This window comes from Mytilus trossulus, chromosome 7 (assembly GCF_036588685.1).
Source record: "Mytilus trossulus isolate FHL-02 chromosome 7, PNRI_Mtr1.1.1.hap1, whole genome shotgun sequence".
Classification (NCBI taxonomy): Eukaryota; Metazoa; Mollusca; class Bivalvia; order Mytilida; family Mytilidae; genus Mytilus; species Mytilus trossulus.
Genome location: NC_086379.1, coordinates 82,793,762 through 82,805,858, shown reverse-complemented (window position 1 = coordinate 82,805,858; position 12,097 = coordinate 82,793,762). Strand labels below are relative to the sequence as shown.

The following is a 12,097-nucleotide window of genomic DNA, read 5'->3' as shown; positions in this document are numbered from 1 at the left end:
CTTGTTTGCTGTAATTCAATTTTTACAAATGCAGAAAATAAAATCTTTCTTGTAACTCAGTAAAAAACACATGACTATCATGTGATTATGAATGTACTTTCCCTTTGCTGAAAGACAGGATGGAGATTACACTTACATTTGTTCTGGTTGTGGTATTTTGTTACAGTGTATCTTGTGGTAATAAGTTCATGTATTTTAAAATGTTAAAGATTTGTTAATGTCCGATTTTTATTTTTACAAAAAAATCTTTCATCTTTGATAGTCATGATCAGTCATAAAGGTTCATGTGGATCCTTTGGCTATTAATATGGCTGCATTTTCACCTTACAATTTACTCTGAGTGCAGACACACCTGTGTATCTGCAAAAGTTTTAAGGCATAGCATGCCCTAGATAAATAAATTTCAAACATGTTAGTTTTCTGTTCGAATTGAATTGTTTTACATACTATTAGTCATTTTGTCAGTGGTGTGTCCAAAAATCTATAAGTGGTGGCCCACTGACTACCTAAGAGGGGCCTGCTCCTGTTATGCTTTAGTGATTCCCTATATAACCAACCAAAATTTTTCAAGAAAAGGGGGGCCTGGGCCCTCTAAATCAGCCTCTGTTCAGGGCCTTGTATAGCTGACTATGTGGTATGGGCTTTGTACGTTGTTGAAGGCCATACAGTGACCTATAGTTCTTAATAACTGTGTCACTTTGGTCTCTTGTGGAGAGTTGCATGTCTCATTGGCAATCATACCACATCTTTTATTTTATATTTATGAACAGGATATTGAAGTGCACTTTTTTTTCATTCTTCCAGAAGGTGCCAAAATAAATTTAGTTGGTAAAAAGGTTTGAGAACTTCCCCACAGGTAATAACTGGAGTGAGCTGTTTTGATTCATGGGCAGTAGATGCCTGACAATAATTGATGATTTAAACTAGCTGTGTAAATGAGTGGACCATATCAAGCGAAACTCAACTGTTTGTAAATTTTATCATCTTCTGCAGTGACGAAAAAAAGCTTGTGCACTTCAAAATCCTTTATTTTTTAAAAAGTTATACTTTACTTTCAGGAGAGTACAATTATGGAAGTGTGTACTGTTCAGCCAAAAAGTGTACTTATAAGAAAGGTGTACTGGATTACTCTCATTCAACAGCTGTAGGAGTATACAATGATACATTGATGGAGACAGGATGGGGGATCCTAGATATTATTTCAGGCAATGGAAAACCAGCTGATGATATAGACATAATGTATGCTGCTGGGTTTATAGAGGGAGCACTAACAGCCCCGTAAGTTTATCTTGGACAGGTCATCTCTACCGTTTTATAATATATATGAAGTCACATGTATGATGACACAATGTATTTAGTTATGTACATCACTGTTAACATACAGTATTCACAATAAACTTTTGAATCCATAGGCCTAAAGTTAAATTTACTCTAATTTCAGTTAGAATCTATTGGCCTGCAGACCAGATTTTTACAGGCCTGACATAAATTTTACGAACCTTGGTAGGTGGGCCTGTGGTTCAGCTTTAAGACTGAACATATGTTGGTGTCTTTCAGGCAAATCTACCAACATTATATAAACATTAAGGATATTTGTTGTCTTTCAGGCAAATCTACCAACATTATATAAACATAAGGATATTTGTTGTCTTTCAGACTATTGTACCAACATTACCATAACATTAAGGATATTTGTTGTTTTTCAGGTGAATCTACCAACATTATTTAAACATTAAGGATATTTGTTGATGTGCAGGCGATTCTACCAACATTACCTAAACAGTAATGATATTTGTTGTTTTTCCTGCAAATCCACCAACATTACCTGAATTAAAGACTTTTGTCTTTTTTTAAATTCAGGCGAATCTACCAACATTGCCTATATTAAAAAGTGTTTTTTTTTTCAGGCTAAACTACCAACATTACCTAAATTAAAGATTTTTGTTGTTTTTCAGGCGAATGTACCAACATTACCTCAACATTAAGGATATTTGTTGTTTTTCAAACGAATCCACCAACATTACCTGAATTAAAAAGTTGGGGTTTTTTTCAGGCTAATCTACCAACATTACCTTTACTTAAGGATACTTGTTGGTTTTCAGCAAATCTACCAACATTACCTAAACATTAAGGATATTTGTTGTTTTTCAGGCAAATCTACCAACATTACCTAAACATTAAAGATATTTGTTGTTTATCAGGCGAATCTACCAACATTACCTAAACATTAAGGATATTTGTTGTTTTCTCATGCGAATCCACCAACATTACCTGAATATTAAAAATATTTGTTATTTTTCAGGCGAATCTACCAACATTACCTGAATATTAAAGATATTTGTTGTTTTTCAGGCGAATCAACCAACATTACCTGAATATTAAAGATATTTGTTGTTTTTCAGGCGAATCTACCAACATTACCTAAACATTAAGGATATTTGTTGTTTTTCAGGCAAATCTACCAATATTACCTAAACATTAAGGATATTTGTTGTTTTTCAGACGAATCTACCAACATTACCTGAATATTAAGGATATTTGTTGTTTTTCAGGCGAATCTACCAACATTACCTGAACATCAAGGATATTTTCCTGACTGGTATGTCTACTCAAGCTGTCAATGATCTCAAAGAATTTCTCAAAACTCAAGATAAATGGATGAGAAAGCAGATAGAGAGCAATACACCAAAAGATCCATTATGGAGACATGTTGCCATGATAGTAGCACAGTATGATGGATTGGTTGATGGATATAAAGCTACAGCTGACCAGGTAACATATTCTTTTTGTATGATGTCTCATTTACACAAGCAAAATTTGCTCACATGAATCTAGCATGATCTAGAAATAAGCTTGTACACGAATCTCGCATGAAATTTATCACTTGAATTTCACATGAACTTTTTTGAAAAAAGTTGCTTTCACATGAGTTTCATTTATAAGCTCTTTTGAGGTGAAATCACATGAATTTGAGTCTGAAAAAACGACTTAATTTATCAGACTGAAATTTTTTCCAAAAACAAAACAAAAAAAACAATAAGATATTGGTATTTCTTATGACTTTAAGTTTTAGTTTATTCTGCTTTAGGATTTAGAAGTATTTGCATTCCAAGTATTGAATGGAGCAGGAGATTTGATAGATTTAGTGAAGGCATTAAACCCAGCCTCTGTACCAAACTGGAGAGCTTTTACTCCAGCTGAAGCTAGATCATACGTTCAAAGAACAGGCATGTGCTCAGCCCTTATTAAGGTATAGTATAGAATAGAATAGAAGGAAATCTTAAGTCTTGAAGGTTGACAGAGGTTTAAATGTGCCATTCATAATGAAAAATCATTTCTTACAAAAAAGTTACAATTATCATTTTATATATTCAATTTTTATTTGATGATATTTTTAGAAGTAAAGAATTTTGTTATATAGTTGGTACCAACAAAAATGTATGGTCCTTATCATCAACCAATATTGAACTTGTATCAATTGCTATTCTTAAACCTACTTTATGAATGAGTTTATATGAGCTAGGCTACAATGTGAATAGTTCTAAAATTACTTGATTACAGGTTTTAGGAGCTTATGAAGATATTTTTATGTCGCATTCTAGTTGGTTTGAGTACCAGGCCACAATGAGAATATATAAACATTACAACTTTAATGTAAAGGACTCAGCTTCATCAGCTAAAAAGATCTCATTTTCAAGTTATCCAGGTAAAATATTAAGCTAAAGGAAAATGTGTAGGTTTAAACACATTGATATATGGATCTTGTACCTCCATTTCTTATCATAAAATTTAACCTGACAGCAATCTGTCTAAAATGCCTAGTAATAGTAATGTAACAGAATTACTAGATTAATGAATGTGAACTGGTTGTCTCTGATTGTTTTATCTTCATACCTTTATATAAAGGGCCCGTGATAGATATAGGAAGATGACCCTGTCATAGTTTTCACATCTATCACATTACCATATTGACTTAAATTTATGTACAGTACTCAATATTCTTTTCACAATCTCAAATAAATTCTAAATATGTATGTTCCATTCTCAATTTTATTATTATTGACACTTATTCATAAATTTGCATCTTTAACCATAAGTTGAGGATATTACAGCAAAAAAAAAACACATTGAAAAATATGTTTCTGAGAAACAAATAAATTTTATTTTCATTATATGCCATTTTATTCAAAACTCTGATTTCATTTTAGGTTTTCTGGAGTCATTAGATGATTTTTACTTAATGAGTAGTAATATGGTCATGTTACAGACAACAAATAATGTCTTCAATCAGACTCTGTACAAACTTGTACAGCCACAATCTTTGTTGGCATGGCAACGAGTCAGAGTGGCTAACATGATGGCATCGTCTGGTAAACAATGGGCTGATGTCTTCTCTATGTACAATTCGGGTGAGTTAAATAAGATTCAATTTGTATTAAACTTAGAAACAATCTTAATTTAAACTTTTCAAAAGTTTTAGATCTACATATTAGGGAATATATATATTAAAACACAAAAGTATTGTCATTTTATGTGTATTTTTGGCCAGGTTGAATTAAGTCCAATAGCAACCAGCAAAAGCAGCTCATAGTATGATGATGTTGGTCAGAGGGGTAGAATAGAATAGAATAGAATAGAATATTTTAATATTAAAGTGCAACCTGAATTACAACAAAAATTACATTCATATATACAAGTAATTTTCAGCCAGCCAAATAGCCTTATGATGCACTGTACATAGAGACAGACAATGAGAAACCCAGATCTCTGGAACTTCACTACAATATTGCACATACATTGTAGTTTTGCACCTGCTATAATGTATTTGCTTGAAGAATCTTTTTTTCATTTTTTCCAGACTTTGGAACTAAGTCTTTTTTTCAGAAAAAGTTGTGAAAGAGAATACAAGTTGTGTGTAATCAATTTCTCCTACAGTTGGAGACCAACAGCAATACCATACATTTTTATCAAGACAACCCCATTTATTGACATAAACTGCAATATATTTTGATTAACATTAATGTTCATTACATAATATAGGCCTCATATTCAGGAATAATAAGGATTTTTTAGATAAAAATCATGTTGTAAAGTCTGATTGTATTAATTGTTTTTTTTATATACAGGTACCTATAACAACCAGTACATGATAATTGATATGAAGAAAATATCACTTGGTAAATCTATAGATGATAACGCCCTCTGGGTTGTTGAGCAGATTCCATCCCTAGTCAAATCAGCTGATACTACCAGTATTCTACGAACAGGTAACATCACTTTATCAGATTTATGTAGATACGTGATATTTAAGATCATTATTTAGAATAACAAACTTTCTTTGAATCCTCATGAGTACCACTTAAATGGCTACAAAACTTATTTATTAACAATTAAACTTACTATTGAAACCAAAATTGGTCATGTAGAATTTAATCTTTGAATCATTGAATCATTAGCAAAGAGTGACAACACACAAAAGAAGAAATGCAAGAACTATAAGTAATATCCTACAAATATTGTTGAATCTTCAGTCTGCTCTATTATCAAGTAGTAACATTCTATTTGAACTAGAAAGTTTTTGCAAAACTTTTGTTTACACACATAAGAAATGTTTTAGATTATTGGTCTTTGTTTGGTAGAAGGAAAAGGTATTGATGCAGACTGAATCTACAGAGTGTATACATTTTCTATATCTGTTTAGGTTACTGGCCATCCTACAATGTGCCGTTCTTTGAAGAAATATACAATATGAGTGGGTATCCTGGCTATGTGGCTCAGCATGGAACAGAATTCTCATATCAACTTGCTCCCCGAGCCAAGATTTTCCGTCGAGATGAAGGAAAGGTTGTTGATCTGATGTCAATGAAGAAAATAATGAGATACAATAGTATGTTAAGTCATTCTTACTTCCTCATTCAATGTGTGAAAAATATTTTCATAAAAAAATAATTCACTAAATAAGTAAAAAGAATATTGTGTACCAGAATATTATTAAAGAGGACATGGTATGATTACCAATGAGATAACTCTCCACCAGAGACCAAATGCCAATTATAGGTCACTGTTGCCTTCAACAATGAGAATCAGTCACATATAGAAAGTGGAAGGGTTATACATATATGTCAAAGAAACAGCAAAAATCACAAAAATAATCAAAAGACTTAAGTCTTAAATAAAAGACAAATGCTTATACATTTTGTAAGATCACATATTTTATAAAATTATTAAATTTTGTGATTGTTGCAGAGTTTTAAATTTTTAAATTTTTATTACCATGGTTTTTAATATTTACAGACTACGAGAATGATCCTTACTCTGAAGGTGATTCCTGTAATGCCATCTGTTGCCGTGGTGATCTAAAGAAAGATAATCCTCGTCCAGATGGTTGTTACGATACAAAGGTAATTCTATCAGAATATACAGTTTTTTTCTTCATTGAAGGTTGTATTAAGGTGGTACCCAACACCTTCACTAAAATTAATTTGGCTCCTTTAATTTTCATAAAATTTTTACAAAGTATTTACTTTGACGCTTTGACAAAAATATAAAAATTTCCAAAAATTTGAACCAAGCATTTTATTAGAAAAATTACACTGGTTATATAGCAGTTTGACAAACACGAATATTGATCATTGAGAAGCTTAATATTCCCTTAACAACACAACGTAATTAAAACGTATAGCTGATTTTACAGAGTTATCTCCCTGTAGTGTTAGGTACCACCTTAATGCAGTAGAGAGTGTATAATCTTTTGTAAATGGTCATTTCATAAAGATCGGATTAAAATGAACTTCACTATTTTGCTAAATTGAAGTAAGTTCAAAGATAACTCAATCTAGAGCTATAAATAAACATCTCTCTATATAAATAATTGATTTGGTCGTTTTACAGTAACAGTAAATAAGAGATAACTTTCATTTACTCCTTATTCAGGAATGTTTTTATGCCCCACCTACAATAGTAGAGGGGCATTATGTTTTCTGGTCTGTGCGTCCATTTGTCCTTTCGTTCGTCGTCCGTCTGTTCGTTCGTCCGTCTGTTACACTTCAGGTTAAAGTTTTTGGTCAAGGTAGTTTTTGATGAAGTTAAAGTCCAATCAACTTGAAACTAAGTATACATGTTCCCTTTGATAAGATCATTCTAATTTTAATGCCAAATTAGAGAATTTATTCCAATTGCAGGGTCCAGTAAACATAGAAAATGATAGTGCGAGTGGGGCATCCGTGTACTGTGGACACACTCTTGTTTTTTAGAAGAAACAAGGAACATGATTTTTATGAGTAACTTATCATGTGACATGTTTCACTAATTTTTCTCTGTAAATTGCAGGTTTCAAACCTTGCCATGGCAATGAATTTCACAGCAGACATAATTAATGGACCAACACGTGGAACAGATTTACCTGTGTTTGTTTGGTCAGATATCTATAAACAATCTCATGTTGGTTTACCTGAGAAATATGACTTCAACTTTATTAGAACTGCTCCAAAATGGAATGTTTGAATTTGCTTTATTCAAACAGAGTTTGACCTGAACTTTACATGAACTTCACCTCTTGTCAGTCAAAAAAATAGAATTATCTCCCTTTCTTAATGCCAATTCTTTTTAAGGTTAAATAACATTTACAAAGGTTATATGGTAGAACATTAAACAAATTTTAACTTGTTTCCTTATTTTAAATTAGTATTTCAATGAATAATTTACAAATAAAGAACTTTGAATACACACATAACATCAAAGTTCAGGCAAATAGTCAAACACACTGAAAATGAAAGAGAAAATAGAAATTGCTTGAAAATTAATTAGATTTAATGATCTATGCTTAATGTCCAGCAGCAAATATCACACTCTAGGTCAAAATATAATAAGAATGGTAGAATAATAACAGAATTAGTTGAATTTAAGTGGTCATTTTGTCAGGCTGACTTTGAAAACAGAGCTTCAAGATGTTATTCTTGAGAAGAACATGTTATAGTGTTCTTATGATAATTATGTTATCATGTTAAATAAAATAAAATATAATCAAATCAAGTGTATTGTACAAAACTGGCTTCCATCCTATTGTACATTTATAAGTTCACAATTTATAATGTCAACTACAGTTTTATAGTAACACACACATATATATGTTAATCAATACAACACACACATATATATGTTAATCAATACAACACACACATATATATGTTAATCAATACAACACACACATATATATGTTAATCAATACAACACACACATATATATGTTAATCAATACAACACACACATATTTATGTTATTTTGTAAAATGTTTTTAATAGACTTGCATTTGTAATAAAAAAAAATATTATATAGATTATAATTTTGTTGTAAGTCACATTGATGAAACTTCCTCTCTACAGCATTTAGCATTTTCAAAAATGTAGCAAGATTTTTCAAAGTATTTAAATTATTTGTATAAAATAGGCTCGGGTTGTTGTCTCTTTGACACATTCCCCATTTCCATTCTCAATTTTATTATTAATGTATCTTTTCCCTTTCAGTTCCTTTAGCACCATAATGGTAAAATATTTCTTCCTATATCAGTTATGTTACAAATGTTATAACACTGTCACATGATGTTTTTAATTCCAAGTATGTATTATTCAAATAGCAAACCGACATTTAACAAAGGGATTGGACTAAGACAAAGCTCATACAAAATCTATTCCCATACAAGATGGATTGAACAATCATATCAAATAATATATTTTTTATATTTCACTGAACAGTAGTGATTGCAGCAAGTCAAGGGAGGCAATATCTTCTTCTTAATTTTTTTTAATATATGATAAGTAGATATTAGTGAGTTCTTAGCAATTCTTTGCTTTAAATAATTTATTTTTAATTTGTGATTTTCAATCTGTTAAACAGATTGAAATTTATTATTATATATTATATTTTTGTATTAGAAGAGGATATGCACCTTGATAGGATTTCTGACATATAAGTGAGGGGGGATAGGAGGGATTCTGATCCCGAAATCCTGGACTTAAAAAAAGGGTCAATCCTGAAATCCTCAGCTTAAAAACACCTGATCCGGGAGTCCCAATAAAGGTCCTATCCCCCCTCGTAAGTTCTTGCCTTAAGAATGAGTATGAATTGAATGATTTGATTACGAACTAGACATTGTCTCAGGAACCATCTCATATATATATATATAGGACTGAAACGTCAGGGCTGACTGTTGAAAATGATTATTTTTTTTAACTGTTTTGTTTATTGATATTATTTGTTTTTGTGTGATTCATGATTTGTATTCCACATTCCACAGCATTATGGCCTGAATCTAATTAATGAACATGTGCCACTGTTTCTTATTTGAATAAATTTGTCAGAAAAACATTAATTTATGAATCTGTTCTTTGATGGAGTTAGTTTAATGCAGTGTCAAGTAGAAGAGGATTCTAACTGACGAAGCTTCCTCGTTAAATAAAGATTATTGTTTGTTATTTTTGAAAATTTAATATAAAACACGATGTACTATGTTAGCTTATGAAACAATGTTCCACCAGACACCAAATGATGTAAGTTTTTAAAATAAAAACAACAATAGTATGGTCTTCAACAATGAGTAAATCTAGTAGCATATGGCAAGCTATAAATAGAACGCTAAATTTGTAAGTCATATGTGATATGGATGCTGATAATGCCCTTTTCAATGTAAATTGATTATAATTTGTATTCCTTTTTTTTAGGTTTTTGAGCGTGAGTTCCTTAAGGTTCCACTAAAGTCAAAATATAGGACACTTCATAAACATCTTAACTTTGCCTGTATTTTTCAACCTATAATGAATAAAGTCATAAACTATGAGAACATATGTTCATTTAAACATACTTTATATATACACATTGTGTAAATTGTAAATAAACTTGAAATTGTTATGTTGTGGCCTAACCGGTTGTTGGGGTGAACACTATATTTTCAAAAAAATCTGCAGGCCTGCAAGACGACTTTCTTTGCTTAAAATTGGTATGGACGAATACTGTTACATGTAATGCAGGGCAAGCGGATGCTGATTTGTCACATACATATGTTTTAATGGCATATTTGTCCAATTTCTGTATTGTACCTTCACTTGCCCTGCATTACATGTAATAGTATTCGTTTATACCAATTTTAAGCAAATTAAGTCGTCTTGCAGGCCTCCAGATTTTTTTGTTAAGGCCTATTTATATTCCCAGATTTTGAAAAATTTCTTCACATTATATATTCCTTGGTAAACAGGATTTAAACTATAGGTTATCTTAGCAAAAACAATGGACTGAAATTTGTCCACTTTCACTTTTGCTTACCCTACATTGTATTTATTTGAATGCAATTTATAAATTGGACATATCCCTGTTCAGAGGTATTGATTATAGGTTTTCATAATTTGGATTTGATAAGGACAAGACATTGCTATCAAAACCAAAGGGTAAACTTATATATTATCTTATTATGTCATTTATGGAAACATTAAAAAATAGAAGCCAAAATATTCTCCCAATCATTGATTTCAACACCAATTTTGAAATACTCTTAATAGCTATAGAATTGGTCAGTTAAGAGAAATTGCAGAGTAACCTATACCGAGGCAAACAAAAAGCAAATATAATTAATGAAGAAAACATTCAATACTGTTGACAAATCCATTTAAATGGTGGTCAAGTGCTCATGTCTATGGCCGTTACAAAATCATTAAAATAGCTGTCATATACTAATTTAAATGACTGTCACATACTCATTTAAATGAATGTCACATACTTATTTAAATGACTGTCACATACTCATTTAAATGACTGTCACATACTCAATTAAATGACTGTCACATACTTATTTAAATGACTGTCACATACTCATTTAAATGACTGTCACATACTTATTTTAATGACTGTCGCATACTTATTTAAATGACTGTTACATACTTATTTAAATGAATGTCACATGCTATTTAAATAGCTGTCACTTACTCATTTAAATGGCTGTCCCATACTCATTTGAATGGCTGTCGTATACACATTTAAATGGCTGTCGTATACGCATTTAAATGGCTGTCATATACTCATTTGAATGGCTGTCACATACTCATTTAAATGACTGTCTTATACTCATTTAAATGACTGTCACATACTTATTTTAATGACTGTCGCATACTTATTTAAATGACTGTCGCATACTTATTTAAATGACTGTCACATACTTATTTAAATGAATGTCACATGCTATTTAAATAGCTGTCACTGACTCATTTAAATGTCTGTCACATACTCATTTGAATGGCTGTCACATACTCATATAAATGACTGTCGTAGACGCATTTAAATGGCTGTCGTATACGCATTTAAATGACTGTCATATACTCATTTGAATGGCTGTCACATACTCATTTAAATGACTGTCACATACTCATTTAAATGGCTGTCATATACTCATTTGAATGTCTTTCAAATACTCGTTTAAATGGCTGTCATATACTCATTAAAATAACTGTTACATAATCATTTAAATGAACGCCATAAACTCATCTAAACGGCTGTCACATACTTATTTGAATGACCATCACAAACTCATTTAAATGGCTGTCACAAACTAATTTGAATGACTGTCTCATTCGTTTAAATGGCTGTCACATACTCATTTAAATGGCTGTTAATTACTCGTTCAAACTGATGTCACATACTCATTTAAATAGATGTCAAATACACATGTAAATGGATGACACATACTCATTTAGATGACCGTCACATATTGATTCAAATGGATGTGACATACTCATTTAAATGGCCGTCACATACTTATTTAAATGACCGTCAAATATGAAATTTACTGAAAAAGAAGGTTGTGTTTGGTTTTGGTGGTTATGACCCAGACATGTAGAAAAGGGGGAGAAAACAAATTTTTCTTATTTTTAATGTAAATTGCCTAATTCTTGACCAATTTCAATTGTGTTTATTCAAAGTCTTGAATTCTTGAAGTTCTTGGACACAAAATTGAGAATGAAAATCGGGAATATGTCAAAGAGACAACTATCCTACCAAATACGCTGAATTAATTGTGTATTTTCCTATTATCAATTTGGTCCATATTAAGGTTAAGA

General features: G+C 31.1%; 1 protein-coding gene across 1 annotated transcript; it reads left to right on the top strand.

Annotated features, from left to right (window-relative positions):
- Nucleotides 1–61: 61 nt before the first annotated feature.
- On the top strand, nucleotides 62–8,179 carry LOC134725999 (phospholipase B-like 1). The gene is made up of 10 exons (XM_063590350.1): nucleotides 62–177; nucleotides 1,059–1,278; nucleotides 2,553–2,772; nucleotides 3,089–3,250; nucleotides 3,562–3,706; nucleotides 4,209–4,409; nucleotides 5,127–5,267; nucleotides 5,702–5,887; nucleotides 6,295–6,401; nucleotides 7,330–8,179. The coding sequence occupies exons 1-10, from the start codon at nucleotides 120–122 to the stop codon at nucleotides 7,501–7,503; spliced, it is 1,614 nt and encodes a 537-aa protein (XP_063446420.1). The 5' UTR covers nucleotides 62–119; the 3' UTR covers nucleotides 7,504–8,179.
- The last annotated feature ends 3,918 nt before the right edge of the window (nucleotides 8,180–12,097 follow it).